This window comes from Nematostella vectensis, chromosome 6 (genome assembly GCF_932526225.1).
Source record: "Nematostella vectensis chromosome 6, jaNemVect1.1, whole genome shotgun sequence".
NCBI lineage: Eukaryota > Metazoa > Cnidaria > Anthozoa > Actiniaria > Edwardsiidae > Nematostella > Nematostella vectensis.
The window spans coordinates 575,715-591,157 of record NC_064039.1 but is presented as its reverse complement, the minus strand read 5'-3'; the positions used below and the strand labels follow the sequence as shown (position 1 = coordinate 591,157).

General features: G+C 42.5%; 2 protein-coding genes and 1 long non-coding RNA gene across 4 annotated transcripts; 2 read left to right on the top strand and 1 right to left on the bottom strand.

The window, feature by feature from the left end:
* The first annotated feature begins 428 nt into the window (after positions 1-428).
* LOC5511520 (transcription activator MSS11) lies at positions 429-3,633 on the top strand. The gene is made up of 2 exons (XM_001631863.3): positions 429-643; positions 1,199-3,633. The coding sequence occupies exons 1-2, from the start codon at positions 583-585 to the stop codon at positions 2,734-2,736; spliced, it is 1,599 nt and encodes a 532-aa protein (XP_001631913.2). The 5' UTR covers positions 429-582; the 3' UTR covers positions 2,737-3,633.
* A 1,729-nt stretch (positions 3,634-5,362) lies between these two features.
* On the top strand, positions 5,363-15,006 carry LOC116617824 (putative uncharacterized protein DDB_G0282133). 2 transcript variants are annotated; one of them, XM_032380854.2, is made up of 7 exons: positions 5,363-6,187; positions 6,433-7,029; positions 7,099-12,186; positions 12,606-12,665; positions 12,759-13,151; positions 13,555-13,761; positions 14,192-15,006. In XM_032380854.2, the coding sequence occupies exons 1-7, from the start codon at positions 6,133-6,135 to the stop codon at positions 14,620-14,622; spliced, it is 6,831 nt and encodes a 2,276-aa protein (XP_032236745.2). In that variant the 5' UTR covers positions 5,363-6,132; the 3' UTR covers positions 14,623-15,006. The 2 variants fall into 2 exon arrangements, with proteins under 2 accessions (XP_032236745.2, XP_032236744.2); XM_032380853.2 differs by having other exon boundaries at positions 6,433-12,186.
* Positions 13,415-15,372, bottom strand: LOC125567881. The gene is made up of 2 exons (XR_007311869.1): positions 15,142-15,372; positions 13,415-14,630 (listed from the first exon to the last, which is right to left on the bottom strand). It is a non-coding gene; the product is annotated as an uncharacterized LOC125567881 (long non-coding RNA).
* Positions 15,373-15,443: the final 71 nt, after the last annotated feature.

Below are 15,443 nucleotides of genomic sequence, written 5' to 3'. Positions count from 1 at the left end.
GCCTCCTTGGATCTTAAGTTCCCTAACAACATCACGTGTTGCTCGAAAGTGACGTTATCGGAACCAAACGAAATTGTTAGTTTGATTGTTTATCCATTTGATTAATTTGCACTTACCGTCCAGTAAATTAAAGGTATGTACAATTGCACTCATTCTTACTGAATTAAACTTCTGCGATCAACATTTTTTTTTATGTTTTTAATTTGTCAAGTACATTTACGGGTTGGCTCACGGAGCCCTTTAAAAATTATAAATTCTGCTGAGTCACGTCAAGTGGCAAGTTCTTTAAAATGTCAAAATCTGCAATTTAGCCAAAAATGTAATTGTTCCGTTTAGTTCAGTTCAACTGTTGACGAAGCAAATAGTGGACGAGCTACTTAGCGATAGCTATAAAGCACAGCGACCCGTAGAAAAATCTCACTCACGGCACCTGCTCCGGCATTTCGAGTTACTTGATCGGTTAAAACTTCCAGTAATTACTCCTAAGACGCACTCCAGGGCTTTCTCCGGCAAGTGGCGTTGTTCCGGGGTGATTGTTCGGTCGTGTATTTGATGGTTTATAGGGATAGCAATTAACGCGAAATGAGACGATTCGCGCTGCTTCTGCTTGTTCTGATTAGTTCTGGCTTGGTTACTTGTCATGGTGAGTTTTCAAATGTGATAAGCTTGTTTATCAAATAAGTGGTTACAGAAACAACAGCAGCACTTATAATTGCTGCTTTATTGTTACTATATCAATTTTATTGTGGCTTGTTTTGATCATCTTGTTGTTGTTAAATTCGAGGTAATATTGCTGGTAAAATTAACCGAATCCTATTGTGTCATTATCGAAATGTTTTACTGTGGATTATCAGATACAAATTAAGTTTGCATGAAAAAAGCTATGAAAATAACATTGCATGTTATTTGAAAGTCCGACGAATAGTCAACAATGGTACTTGACAAGCGAAGCACTGAACGATCGGAACGGTAACTAGCGAAACATCTATTATTGATCTTGAATCTCAATTACCTCCTCGGGTCGTTGATGTGCTTACCTGTCTATATATTTGTCACTTTAATTATACCGTTCCCCATGTTTTTAACCGCTGTCTGGATTTTGAGAAGGCAGCCGGTTAACTGGGCGAACACAGGCTTGAAATGAAAGCAGTAGCTTCTACTTTTGTTAATTCCTTATTAAATCGTTACTATTTCATAGATCACAAAAGCTCCCACAAACAACACACAGTCAACGGAAAGTACCGCAGCATAAAAAAGCACAGCAAGACCATTGATGAAGGTCCACCCCCCGACGAAGTTCATGATATAGCGACGGCTCAAGTGAATTCAGGCGGGCAGTCAGCCACAGCACTTGGAAGCAACTCTGCCCAGGTTAGCAACATGGCGAAGGGAGGGCTAGCGGTACAAGGCGGACAAATGAATCAGATGAGACAAGGCGGACAAATGAATCAGATGGGACAAGGCGGACAAATGAATCAGATGGGACAAGGCGGACCAATGAATCAGATGGGACAAGGCGGACAAATGAATCAGATGGGACAAGGAGGTCAGATGAATCCGTTCGGACAAGGAGGTCAGATACAACCACAGATGGGAGGAAATCAGAACAACCCGTATAATCCATATGGCTCCAGCCCGTATAACCATGGCGTTAACAACATGGGAAACCAGTACATGCCTTACAATAGCATGAACGGAATGAAGCAGGGGGCGATGAACTATGGCGGGCAACTTCAAGCACCTCAACAACAACAACATCAACTACAACAACAACAGAAGCCAGAGGAAAATAAGAAAGCCAAAGGCAAATATGAACCAAAACAGCCTAACACACAACCAATGATGGCCAACAGCCCATACCCTAGTAATGGCTACCCTGGAAACGGTTATCAAAGCAACGGACAAAACCAGTGGAGGATGAGCCCTTATGAACAGCAGATGATGCAGCAGAACATGATGGAGATGGAGCAAATGATGAACGAGCCTATGCCAGACATGGGCATGGACTGCGATATGGAGAACATGATGAGCTCGATGACGCCCACTGACATGGAAAATATGATGAAAACACCGTGTCCAGGTCCTGGAAAATCTGGTGTAAAAGTATCCAAACCTGCTCCTGGTGTGACAGTGGTCACGATCAATCCAGCAGATGCACAAATAAGCCCTAGCCCTAAAAACACAGCTGCGGCCCAGTCGACGCCTTTATGTAACAGCCCTGGTGCCAAGAACACAGCTTTAAATACTGCTCAGTCATCGCCAAAAAGTAGCAGTGCAGGTTCCGGAAACACAGTCATCCAAACAGGGCAGTCGAAGGACAAGAAAGTACCAGCGGCAGACAGCCCGATAACAATTCCTTCGAAGGAAGATAAAGTATCATCTGCAGACGATACTATGACAATTCCCGCAAAAACACAACACATAAATAGCTCATCATCTAGCAAGGAGTTAAATACAGAAAGTCCTAAGACAGCGCTAAAAGTACCACAATTGTCTGACAGCACTGCGGACAATGGGAAATTAAACTCGGCATCAGGCGAAGCAGCAAGTACTCCCACAATTGACAGCGCCAAGCTAGGAAGCCTCAAGAAACAAGAAGAGGCTAAGGATGAGGCGCCAGCTGGAGGCGCCATAATCGATTTCTCGGGCTCGCGCAAGTCATTGTTGAACAAAATCCGAACAAAACTCCGCAAAGCAATGGCTAAGATGGCTAAGCACCGGAAAAGCAGCGGCTAAAACTGCTGGGACTGGTTTGGGACTTGGCACAACACGTGTGGTTTAGCGCAAAATGATTCTTTAACCATTCTTTTCAGGACTATTTGTGACAATGGATTCTCTAATACTCTCTAAGTAACCTGACTAAAGCATACGCAGAGGTAATACGGGCACATAGTTATGTGTTTTCCTGACAATGCGTGGCATGTTTGCTCTGCTTGAGTGTGTGACATGGTGTCATACCGAGTAGCCTGGAGTGCGTGACATGGCATTAAACCAAATAGATAGAATTGAAGGCTTAGCTTATTAAACCAGGCACTGCCTGTACGCGAACCAACAAAGTTACCTACCTTAGGCCTAAGTCAATCGGCGTGTCAGCTTCGCACAATTCTTGTTAGGTTAAGGTCCGACCATAGATCGGTCACACAGTAAATGTGAGGTCAAGATGCTTATTAATCCGATTTCGTTCGGAATTAACTTGCGTGCTAACGTCACGTTATCTGTCGAACCTTTCTAGGGCAGCACGGTGATGAGACTCTGGCATGCTGTCGATACTGCTGGAACAAACAATTGGCATGTTTTGCTTCTAAAGCAACATGCGATCTACGCCATGTAGCTTAAGAAGCGTATTCAGGTCTGTCGATGAATTAGAATGTAAATTGTAAAGCTTTCTCTTGGCTATAATCAAAACGGTTCAGATCTGCAGAGGAGAGAAAAAGTACACTTTGTCGAAGAGCTTAGACAGATAGCGAGTAACATGCTAAAATATGACATTTTCTACTAGTTAAATTTTTCGATTTCCAAAATTTTAAGCCTTCTTTAATAATTATTGTAATTTTATTGAACAAACTGAACATATATATATAAGATAAGAGTATCATAAGCTTATTCAATAAAAACATTGAATTTTTTTATGAATACTTTTGGAATTGGTAGAGTTCTATTAAACATTCCGTTCTTGCGTACTTAATTACACATCAAAGTTGTAGCACAGGCCGCATGCCAAAGAGGGTTCGGGCCTCCCGAGCCACACACCCCTACCCCCCCCCCCCCCCCCCCAGACTGCAAGGTCCGCTCTAATTAAGGAAGAAAAATTAAATACCACTTTGAGCTAGCTACGGGCATGCAGGGGGAAACCAAGAATGCCTGCAGGTGGATACATTTGGTGGAGACCTTTCTGCGAACCTTGTCATTTATCTGAACCAAAGAGTTGGGATAAAAAAAAGTTCATGTATCGATTCTTAAGGTAAGTCTACTCGCATCTAGTCGCAAGCTTAAACACCATAGTGCATTCCTTTTAATAGAACGCCTTTTATTGGCAGTAAAAGACAAGGAAGGAATGATGAACAAGGACATGCATAACAAGGAAAGTTTGATGGAGATCAATGGATGAAGATTACGAGTTTAACAAGTGATGGACTCCGTGAAAGACAGGTGATTACTCCCTGTCGGCCAGGACTGACCGGAAATGGGACGTATTAATGATCGTTTATTATCCACTTTGCAGTATGTACACTGAATTACAGTTGCGTTCAGAAAACACTCTTATAACATTAATAGCATTATGCATATCGCACAGTGGCAAGATTGTTGAATCTATTTGTGCGCCCTTTGGGCATTTGAGGGCGCTGCGGCCCTGATCTAAGGGAGTAAGGGAGTATTAAGGAATACTCCGGGGCTAATGGGTATCCACAACAGACCACACCCTTTTGCCAAAAACAAACTAATTGCCAGTGCCAACACAAATATGCAACACAACTGCCCAGAACAGACCCCACGCCACTGCCCAGAACAGACCCCACACTACTGTCCATTACAGGCTCCAAACACTGTTCAAAACAGACCCTACACCACTGTCAATAACAGATCTCACACCACTGTCCAGAAAAAAACCCACACCACTGTCCAGAAAAAAACCCACACCACTGTCCAGAACAGACCCCACACAACTGTCCAGAACATACCCCACACCACTGTCCAGAACAGACCCCACGTCACTGTCCAGAACAGACCCCACGCCACTGTCCAGAACAGACCCCACACTACTGTCCAGAACAAACCCCAACAACTGTCTATACCAGACCCCACAACACTGTCCAAAACAGACCCCACACCACTGTCCAGAACAGACCTCACACCACTGTCCAGAACAGACCCCACACCACTGTCCAGAACAGACCACACACCACTGTCCAGAACAGACCCCACACCACTGTCCAGAACAGACCACACACCACTGTCAAGAACAGACCCCACACCACTGTCCAGAACAGACCACACACCACTGTCAAGAACAGACCCAACACAACTGTCCAGAACAGACCACACACAGCTTTCCAGGTCAAACAATGTTATCAAAACTGGCCAAGTATCATATCGATAATGAGCCAGTACTCCCCAAGTGAACATGCACTTTCCATTTCTGAGTAGCACAAGAGCAATCAAGTGGAAGAAAATATAGATTACGATTAAAACAAAGCAAACTCGATGTATAGAAACCAACACACCGAGTCCCTATGGGAGTAGCTAAGAGTATGGGAATAGCGAGATAGCAATTGCAGGATAGCGTTACATCGCTGTTTTTTAACACATGCAGAAAAAATACTCGTGCGCTCACTTCACGTATAAGATTTTGACAGAAATATGTAGAACATTTGCTTTTATAATTAACTAAAAGTGCTAATCATAAAACTGTCAATACTAATGCCTTAAAATACCTTAACCGTGTTTCAATAAATCTATGACTCCCATATATGACTATGACAGATGAAAATAGCGAGTGCGCCCAGCGACCGCAAACCAGACTGGTCAGTGGTGATTTAGGCCTTGGAAGTAGTAAGTTTAATCAATTCGATATTAATGTATATCAGTATATCTTCCTAATCTTTTAAAATCATTAACAAAGATTAAGTTAAGATCGAGTTAAGATCGAGTTATCTTGTAACGATAAAATAAAACAAACAAACAAACGGCGTTGAACTATGACCTCATGTGGGCGTGGGGTGCGTCACTGTCATGACTCTTCATTCTTAGCCTCACTGGACACACTGACCCGTTAAACTTGGACAAGTGTCACCTGCCAATTACAAGTTTTGGACAGGTTGTCCGCGAATCCTGACAGAGCGTCTGCTTTGATTGATTCAGGGATCACTTGATTCTCCGAACTTTGTTTGTGGTTTTCATTTTTGGAAAAATGATGGGGTCAAGTGCTTTCAGGAACTGAGTCAGAAGCCAAATTTAGCGTGAAGAACCCCGACGTGAATCAAGATCAATGGTGGACAGTGTTTCTCGTTAGCGGGCTCGACATCGAAAAAAAGTTTACTGCTTGGAGTTGTGTCTAGAGTTGCGGTCATTTGTGTTTGTTTTTGATGGTTAACAAGAAACAAGATTAACAAAGTTTAATCGTGAAGTTTGACGATGCGTGGATACTGGATTCTGTGTCTTCTTGTTGGAAAGCTCTTCTGGTCCCAGGGTAAGTAAGGGAAACTTTGCACGATGTGGAAGAGATTGAAACTACAGAAAAGTGGGCGAGATAAATAGAATAACAGTAAGATGACCTGAGACTCTCTCTTAATAAAGCTACCTTACTAGTAGTTACCCTACTAGTTACTGCAATCAAAGTTTCTGTCAGGATAGAATGGCCTGCAATTTTGTCAGAATTTTATCTTATTTTGTCCTCTGTTGTTAAACTGCATTTGTTTATTGTTATTTTTAAAGGTGTCCACGCAAAACCCGGCTTATTTCCTTTGAGTGACTCTCCCGCCCTTGACATCACGTCACCTCAAGACGATTACGAATCTGATGTCTACAAGCGGTCTCTTCTTATAGACGCGGATAAGAGATTTGCCTTCGCGCGAAATCCTGACACTATTTACTCTGAAAACTTAGGAGAGTATCCCAGTTATTTACAAGACGAGGACGACGACCAGTTCGACGATGGACCAGATACTGATCTCCCAAATGTGTGGGAAGATGGTGATAGCCAAAATGTGGAACAATACCAAATCGGCCATGAAGGTGTCAATGAACATGGCGGGGAAAATGACAAACGCAAAATTGACCCGGGTGCCTCAGGAAGTGGTGTTGGAGAAATTAATGAAAACACAAGTCTGGAAGAAAACAGTAGCAATGCTGTCATGACGATTCAAACAGTTGCGAAAGAGAAACGCAAACACGACCAAGGTAACGAAAATCTTGCGAGTCATCGATTAAATGAAAGTCGCGAGAGACACCAAGTAATTTCTAACAATGCCGAAGGCGATGATCCAGGAAGCGGTTCGGGAGATACAATCATGAAAACGAGTGACAGTGGAGATACGATAGCCGATCACACGAACCACAAGCACAGGGAAGGGAGTGATATTACTCACGAGAAACACACAGATACGATAGCCGATCACACGAACCACAAGCACAGGGAAGGGAGTGATATTACTCACGAGAAACACACAGATACGATAGCCGATCACACGAACCACAAGCACAGGGAAGGGAGTGATATTACTCACGAGAAACACACAGGTGGAGACGGCTCAGGCGAGCACGTGAGCGAGGAGGACGCGGCTGCTGAGGACCACAAGAAGAGCCAAGAAAGCGAGGAAGGTAACATCAGCAGCAAGAGTGAGGACAGGTTTACTAAAGATGGGTCTGGCGAGGGCAACAAAAACAGCAATAGCGATGATACTGAAGAAAACGATGATGACATTGAAGAAGGGAGGACGGATGACAGTAAAGACGATAGTGTGAAATTCGGAGAAGATAATAAAGAGAGACCAGATGCCAACAAGGACGATAGCCTAAAATCAAGAGACAACAAGAAAGGGAGAACAGATGACAGTAAGAACGATAGTCTGAGATCAAGAGATGACAAGAAAGAGAGACCAGTTGTCAATAGGGACGATAGTCAAAGTTCAATAGATGACAAGGAAAAGAGACCAGATGTCAATAAAGACGAAAGTCAGAGATCAAGAGATGACAAGGAAAAGAGACCAGATATCAATAAGGACGATAGTCAGAGATCAAGAGATGACAAGGAAAAGAGACCAGATGTCAATAAGGACGATAGTCAAAGTTCAATAGATGACAAGGAAAAGAGACCAGATGTCAATAAAGACGATAGTCAGAGATCAAGAGATGACAAGGAAAAGAGACCAGATATCAATAAGGACGATAGTCAGAGATCAAGAGATGACAAGGAAAAGAGACCAGATGTCAATAAGGACGATAGTCAAAGTTCAATAGATGACAAGGAAAAGAGACCAGATGTCAATAAGCAAAAAAACGAGAAATATATGAATGTAGCATCTAAGGATCACTACATGAATAAGGATAAAGAGGAAAATCGTGCAAACTCGGACGATGACGGGAACGATGAAAGTGGGAACGAAAAAACGAATAGTGACAAAAAGGACGGCAATGATGAAGGTTTGTCAAGTAAGAATAACGATGAGAAGTATGGTGAAGGGAACAAGCATGAAGACACAGAGTTGAAAAGCAATAAAGATGACAAGAAAGATGAAGATACAGCAACCAAGGATGATAGAATTGAGAATAAAAAACCTACGAACGACTATGAAAAACTAGATGAAGAAGACAATCGGTCGAATTCTGGAGTGAACAACAAAGATTGGCAAGAAATACATGAATATGACAAAACGGTGCCGAAGAAAGGTGAAGAAGACAAGATTGATGAGCACAGGGAAGGGACATCCGACAACATCAAGTCAAATCACGGAAAAGAAAAAGATCGTGCACAACTAGACTTGACAGGCAATGATAACAAAAATAAGAATAAAGAATCTAAGAAATACGATGAACAAGGAGACAGTCGCCCAGTCTCAGACATGAGCAATAAAGATCGGCATCAGAACCAAAAGAAAACGGGTGATGAAGAAATCGAAGATGAGACTGATGCTTCAGACAAGGGTGGCGCTAGTGATCAAACCAACAATGTTAATGAGGGATTTGATGCCCCGAATGGTCCAGGGGTGTTGATGACTGATGAGAAAAACCGAGGGAAAGAGAAGGAGCGGAGCGACGCCGGAAGTGCCAGCCCAATGGGTTTTTACGTTCTAAATGGCCCTTGGGGCGTTACAAAAAACGGTGGTGACTCCAATAAAAAAGCTGAAAATGCAGTCAACACTACTTCAAAGGCGACCAAAAGCGAGCATAGCTCGGTTGGCATAAAAAAAGTGACTAAGAGTCATAATAACAAAGAGTCAAGCGATAAGTACGGGCCTGGCGCCGAACAGACGAATAAGCACAATCAAGACACAGTGGACGAGACGAGTGATCATGATAATAATGCCAACCATAAAGGCAACCAATCCCCTGGAGAAAACAAACAAGGAGCCACGACAAGCCAAACCCAGACGACAATACTTAGAAAACCAAAGACAGACGGAAAGAAGGACGAAGACAAGCAATCACCCAGACAAAAAAGTCGAACGGACAATTCCCAACAGGCGGCAAAAGGACATTTAAAGGTAGAAATCAAGAGTAGTAAAGACCAACAGTCACCAGGAAATCTTAAAGAAGGATACAAATCTGAGAAGAAACAAAACGACAACAGTAAAAATAGTATGCATCCGGAAATAGTAGACTTTCTTAAGCTTAATAAGGAGCAAATTGAAAGTGAACGAAATGGAGGATCGAATCAGATAAACCAAGTCAGCGCGAGCAAAGAAGAGTCGGAAGACAACAACGGAGTAAACAGGGATGGTGATGATGATGATGATGTTGATGACGATGATGATGATGATGGCGAGAAGGTGTCGAGTCTTGTCAAAAACAAACACACCGGAAACTTGCTGAACGAGACTAAAAGGCATAGAAAAGCTGGCAAAAATACGCCTGATGACGGTTCTCGACAGAGTTTTTCAAACAAAAAGGCTTCTGGAAGTGCAACTAAATTGGATAGTATGAACACTACAATAACTCAGAAGTTGACAAAGGCGAATCAAACTATCAGCACTTCAAGCAACAAGGGAGAGTCTACTCTAAACAACAACCTTAATGCTTTAGAATCTCCAGAAAACAAATACAAACTCCATGGGCCATCTGTTGACAAAACCGACCATAACACTACCAATAGCGGTAATAGTGGTAAGGAAAATGTTCAGATGTCTGTGTTGGTCCAGAAACTACAAACAAGCAAATCACCCAAACCGGTGATGAAGATCGTGGTGGATAAAAAAGATGAGAACAAAGGAACGAAGCTGCATTCGACTACGATCCACCCTTACACCAAATCAAGTCGAAAGATAAACGACAAAAGTAAAGAGTCTAAAGATGTTTCTGATAGAGTACGTGAGAAGGCTGCTGAGTTGATGTATCTGATCGAGAGAGGCTCAAAGCATCACAAACCACACAAGGTCTCTAAAAATTACAAAAACAAAGCAAAGAAAAATCATCCATCTTCAAAAATCAGCGACAAGTTGAGAGAAGACGCCCCTGGTGGCCCTCCTCCTGTGGCAACACATTTGAAAGGACCACCTGTTGTCTCTGGAATAGCACAAAACACAATGACTGGACACTCGGGAAATCTTGGATCTTCACGTGTACCGTCCACTGGATACGGTGCCAATCCTTACAACAAGCCATATAGCGGGTATGGCCATTATACCGGCTATCAGCAATCTACGGGGTTTGGTTTCCGTCCTTCTCCGTATAATTCAGCTGCGTATCTTGCCTACAAGAATCGTTTGAATACCATGATGAGAGTACGTGCAGCAAGAATAGCGGAGTACAATCGTTATATTGAAAGGATGAAGTACAAAAAGATGCAAGATTTGGCCAGATATCGGGCTGTGTTAAAACAGAAGGGGTATCGTGGGTATCAGACGGCTTATCCGAGCAAAGAGTATTGGGGCTCTATAAGGCAAAGTAAAAATAAAGGCTTTTACGGAAACAAGAATGTAGACAGTACGAGCAACGATTACCTTAATAACCAGGCGTACCAAGGAAGCGGGTATCAAGGAAGCAACAACGCGTATTCAAATAACGGTTACCAAGGATACAGCAATGCTAATATAAATAACCAAGGAAACATTAATTCTTATCAAAGCAACGGTTACCAAGGGAATAACAATATGTACGGTTACGGAGGAAACAATAATGCGTATATGAATAATGGTTACCAAGGAAATAATCTTTATACAACAAACAGTTACCAAGGAAATAATTATTATCAAAATAAAGGATACCAAAATGGGTACAGATACCCCGCCCGCTATGGTAACCCTTACGACGTCCAGAATCTGATGAAGATGGACGAAGGGGAAATGCAGCAGATGATGAAAGAGATGGACATCCCCATGGACGACGACGCGAGCGTGGAAACAATGCCTGCTCCCGCTGACAAACCGGTCAGCGCCATGTATGGCAATACCAGTCCCCAGACCCCTGTGTCCCCTTACAATGCTTTTCCTAATATGGCGACGCAGCCACAGGAAGGCCAATCACAGCAAACTGCCGCTCTCGCCAGTTTCCAAGATTCCCAGAATTCCAAGAAACACGTCGCCCAGGAGCCTTCTCAAAATGTGTCATATGAAGATCTGGAGCATTCTGCTGAGGGAAGCGCCATTAAACCTGGTGATGGGAAGACAGAACAAGAGCCGAAGCATTTGGAGGAAGTCCAACAGGATTCATTGAATCTTACATCAGAAGCGAAAAACTCAGACCATGTTAACAGCAGCGAGCAAAACCCTTCTAACGATTCGTCATACGAAAAAGCACTAAACATAATGAAAAACATGAATCAAGTTCCTCAAGAACCGAAAACGGAGAATAATATATCTACAAACTCCGAAAAGAAGCATTCTGAAACTAACAAGCAATCCGATCTCTGGTCAGACAAAACCTCGATGCCTTCTTGGAAAAATAAACCAATATTCCATCCTCAAGGAGTGGTAGATAATTTCTTCATGAATTCGCCTGTTCTTTTCAAATCCAAAGAAGCGAAGTCTTTCCCGATAAAATCAGATGAAAAGAAGAAACTTGTCGAGACAGTCGCTTTGCTGCACAATATCCATAAACAAGATGAAATGAATGTTGCACCTAACCTGAAGAAGCAAAGCTCCAGAGAAGAAAATGGTGGAAAAAAAGAAAGTGTTATTTCTCTCAAGACATTAAATGGAGGAAGTAAGAAAAGACAGAGATCAAAGAGCAAGGGAAAGTTTGAGACCGTCGGATATTTTGGACCGCATCTATCATATACAGAATCAGTTGTACCCATGCAAAAGCTACTCAAAGAGCTGGACGCGGATTATTTAAAACAAGGGTTCTTCGGGAATGAGAAATCCCGAGTAGTGACAAAAAAGGGTAAAGCGATGAGTGAACGCCTTTTTGAGGCTGCAAGCATGGTACAAAACAGCGTTTATGGGAAGTCGACGCAGGGAATTCACGCACGCCCAACAGAACCCTGGTACCCGAGAGTGCAGCCGACGTATAAAGGAGTTAAGCCTCGCAAAGGTACTGTATACCCAAGTGTTCATGATTTTTTGGCAATTAGGTTAAGGAAGCGGTATACTTTTGCGGATATGACTCTTCTAACAAAAAAGCATTGAAAGCCACTCCATAAATAAGATGCGATTTAACTTTTTTTACCAGTGTCAACTTAGTAGGAGCCACTCTGTGCCAAATGAGCTCTGGCGCAAGATACCCAAAAGTACGGTACCCTTACTCTCCTTTCACGTAAACACTCTTGCCCTACTTAGGCCAGGCCATACACTAACTCTCGTTAGCAATAGTGTTCATTTTCAGGAAGAATTTTTTACCATCTATCATCAAAGAAAAACATCTGCCTTTGGCTCTAGCGAGAGAAATAGGGCTGGGCAGCTGATCTCGTTCAAGTTTCCACCCTTGGTCTTCATTACCCTTTTTCTTTCCAGGTCTATTTGGAGATGTTGATGAAGACACCGTAGAGAAATGTAAGAGCATTGGCAAAGCAGGTAATCAATGCTTATGCTCGTAATAATATTTTGGAGGCTTTTTATAATCTTTGAAGTTTATGCTTAAACAATGATTTCCACTTTGTTCCATAGAGTTTCGGACCAAATGCCCTAAAGGATGGGTAGCGCATAACGAGTTCTGCTACGGCATTTTCACGTCCAAGTCGAAGTTTGAGGTATTTCCGCGAGAATGTGCCAAGTACAACGCCATTCTTGCAATGCCTAAGACGGAAGAAGAGCTAGGCTTCCTCCATAGCCACCTTAAGTCACGCAAAATGAACCACAAGGCATTCCACCTGGGTCTGACGAGGAGGAGCGACTCCTGGTCGTGGGCAGATGATAGCCCTTTTGTCATGAGTCAGTCGTTTAGCGATGTATTCACGGACAAGTCTAGAAAGGGCGTCAGCTGTGGAGTTCTGCGTAATGGAAGGATCCGAAGCGAACGGTGTGAAGCACGTAGACCGTTCATCTGTGAGGTCAAACGAGGTACATACTAAACGGAAAAACGTAGAGACTTACTTTAACACTTGGTACGATGGTACAAACTTAATAACCCTGTTGGCCAATTGCTCAACAATGAAGATCCCTATTTTGGGTGGTATTTGTACTTGCTTCTTACCCTCTTAATGGAAAGCGGAATCGAGGAGAAACCTCTCCAGCCCATATTTATTGGCTGGACGGTATTTTCCTCGCTTTTGCCTCTTTGTCTATGTTGCAACAAAACAAAACTGTTTTCATAGAGGCGTATAATATACCATTTCAACCTTATGTTGATTTATTTTGAATCCACTTTTTAAGACTACCCAGATCACCTAATTTTAATTAAAATTCTTCAGCTTGTCTATAGTTTTTCTAGGCTTAAGAAAATGAACGGTTTTATGAATATCAGGTATGGAGGCTGTGCGCATACTCGCATTCGGTGACAGCCTTACTAAAGGCTTCTACGGGGGAAGTGGCTCCTACCACCCATACACCAGCAAGCTCGAGTTTCTATTAAACAAAGACTCCCATAAGTGCTACATCATCGATAATCAGGGCAAGGACCAGGAGACTGCGGCAAGCATGACTAAGAGACTTAAGCACTACTTGAACAAAGGTATGTCAGCCATGAGCATTTTGACGGAGAAGTACTTTAACAAAGGTATGTCAGCCATGAGCATTATGACGGAGAAGTACTGGAACAAAGGTATGTCAGCCATGAGCATTATGACGGAGAAGTACTCGAACAAAGGTATGTCAGCCATGAGCATTTTGACGGAGAAGTACTCGAACAAAGGTATGTCAGCCATGAGCATTATGACGGAGAAGTACTTGAACAAACTATTTATGCATCTATTTACCTAGGGGTGGTAGAGTGGTTTTCAAAAATCCGTGAAATACTATTTAGTTTATTTAGTACTAATACACTGTAATGTCTTTGTTCTCATGTGCTCTGGTATGCATATTACACTTAAACAATTACATTTTGTTGCACGGGATTTTGAAAACCACTTTAATTGGTGATTTAACACTATTTGTGCATTTAGTTACCAAGTGGTACTCATGGGTAATCATCCTTGGAGGAACTAATGACATCATCCACGACAAACGCGACTCAACCGAGAAGAACTGGGACAAAATAGTACATGACATCATCGCAGCTCATCGCGAGGCACACAAACGAGGCTTCAACACCGTAGTGGTCACCATACCGGAAACGGATTGCGAGGAAACTGTCAACGAGTATTGCCACAAGACACGTGAGGAGAGGAAATACGTCAACGAGCGGCTGCGGCGGTATGCTGTGGAAACAGGCGCGGCTGTGCTTAGCGACCTGGCCATTATGCTGCCAAGGTATTCCATGGGGAACGAGAAGAGAAATTTCTTCTGGGAGACTGGGCTCCACTTGAGACCGCAGGGCTATGACCGCATGGCGGAGATTATTTATGATGATCTTGTGCGTAATCTCCTGGAGTGACGGGTTTCCTGTGGTTAAAGATTGTTCGACTACTATTAGACTAAGACATTGAGTAAAGCTTCAGAACTAAGCTCGATTATATACTAGATTATAATATGAGAAAAATTATTGAAAGGAAACTTACACCAAACGATTGATGGAATAATCATGAAGAATTTGGCGATTAATAAGGACAATTAGTCAGACGACTTTTCAAACGATTGATTGAAAATCATGAAATAATTATCGTTTCGCTTTGCATGATAAAAATGTACTCGGAACAAAACCTAAGCTTTTCGTATGAAAAGAGTTTGCAAACGTAACGTTTTCACGTTAAAAAGTTTATTATTTATTAATTGAATCATGGAATATTAGATAGGAAAGTAAGTAAACATAACAATTTAATTCCCGTCTGTTGTTTTTATTTTTGACCTACCATGTAAACGAATTTTGCATTTCGTATGCTGGATAATTTATCTAGGGTCGAATACCGAAAGTCCATGTTTTGTCAGATTTCGTATCGAAACCTTTGGTAATTACCTTTCGGTAACCCTTGGCGTGGTTATATCAAGCCCTGACCTATCTAGAGCACGTCAAAATGTACCAAAATCATACCCCATCATGCAGAGCCTAGAGCGAAGCTAACTTTCGAGATATCCGCCATTTTGAAAGTGCTTTGTGGCCAGGCAACCTACCAAAGGTTACCCGTGAAATCATGCCCGACCAACGTAAAGCTAACAAACCAAAGAAGACACTGATGAGACAAATTTTGTGAAAAAATGCATAGTTGTTGTAGATGACCTGTTCGTTGAAGGGCTGTCAGAATGTGGCGATGGGTCCAT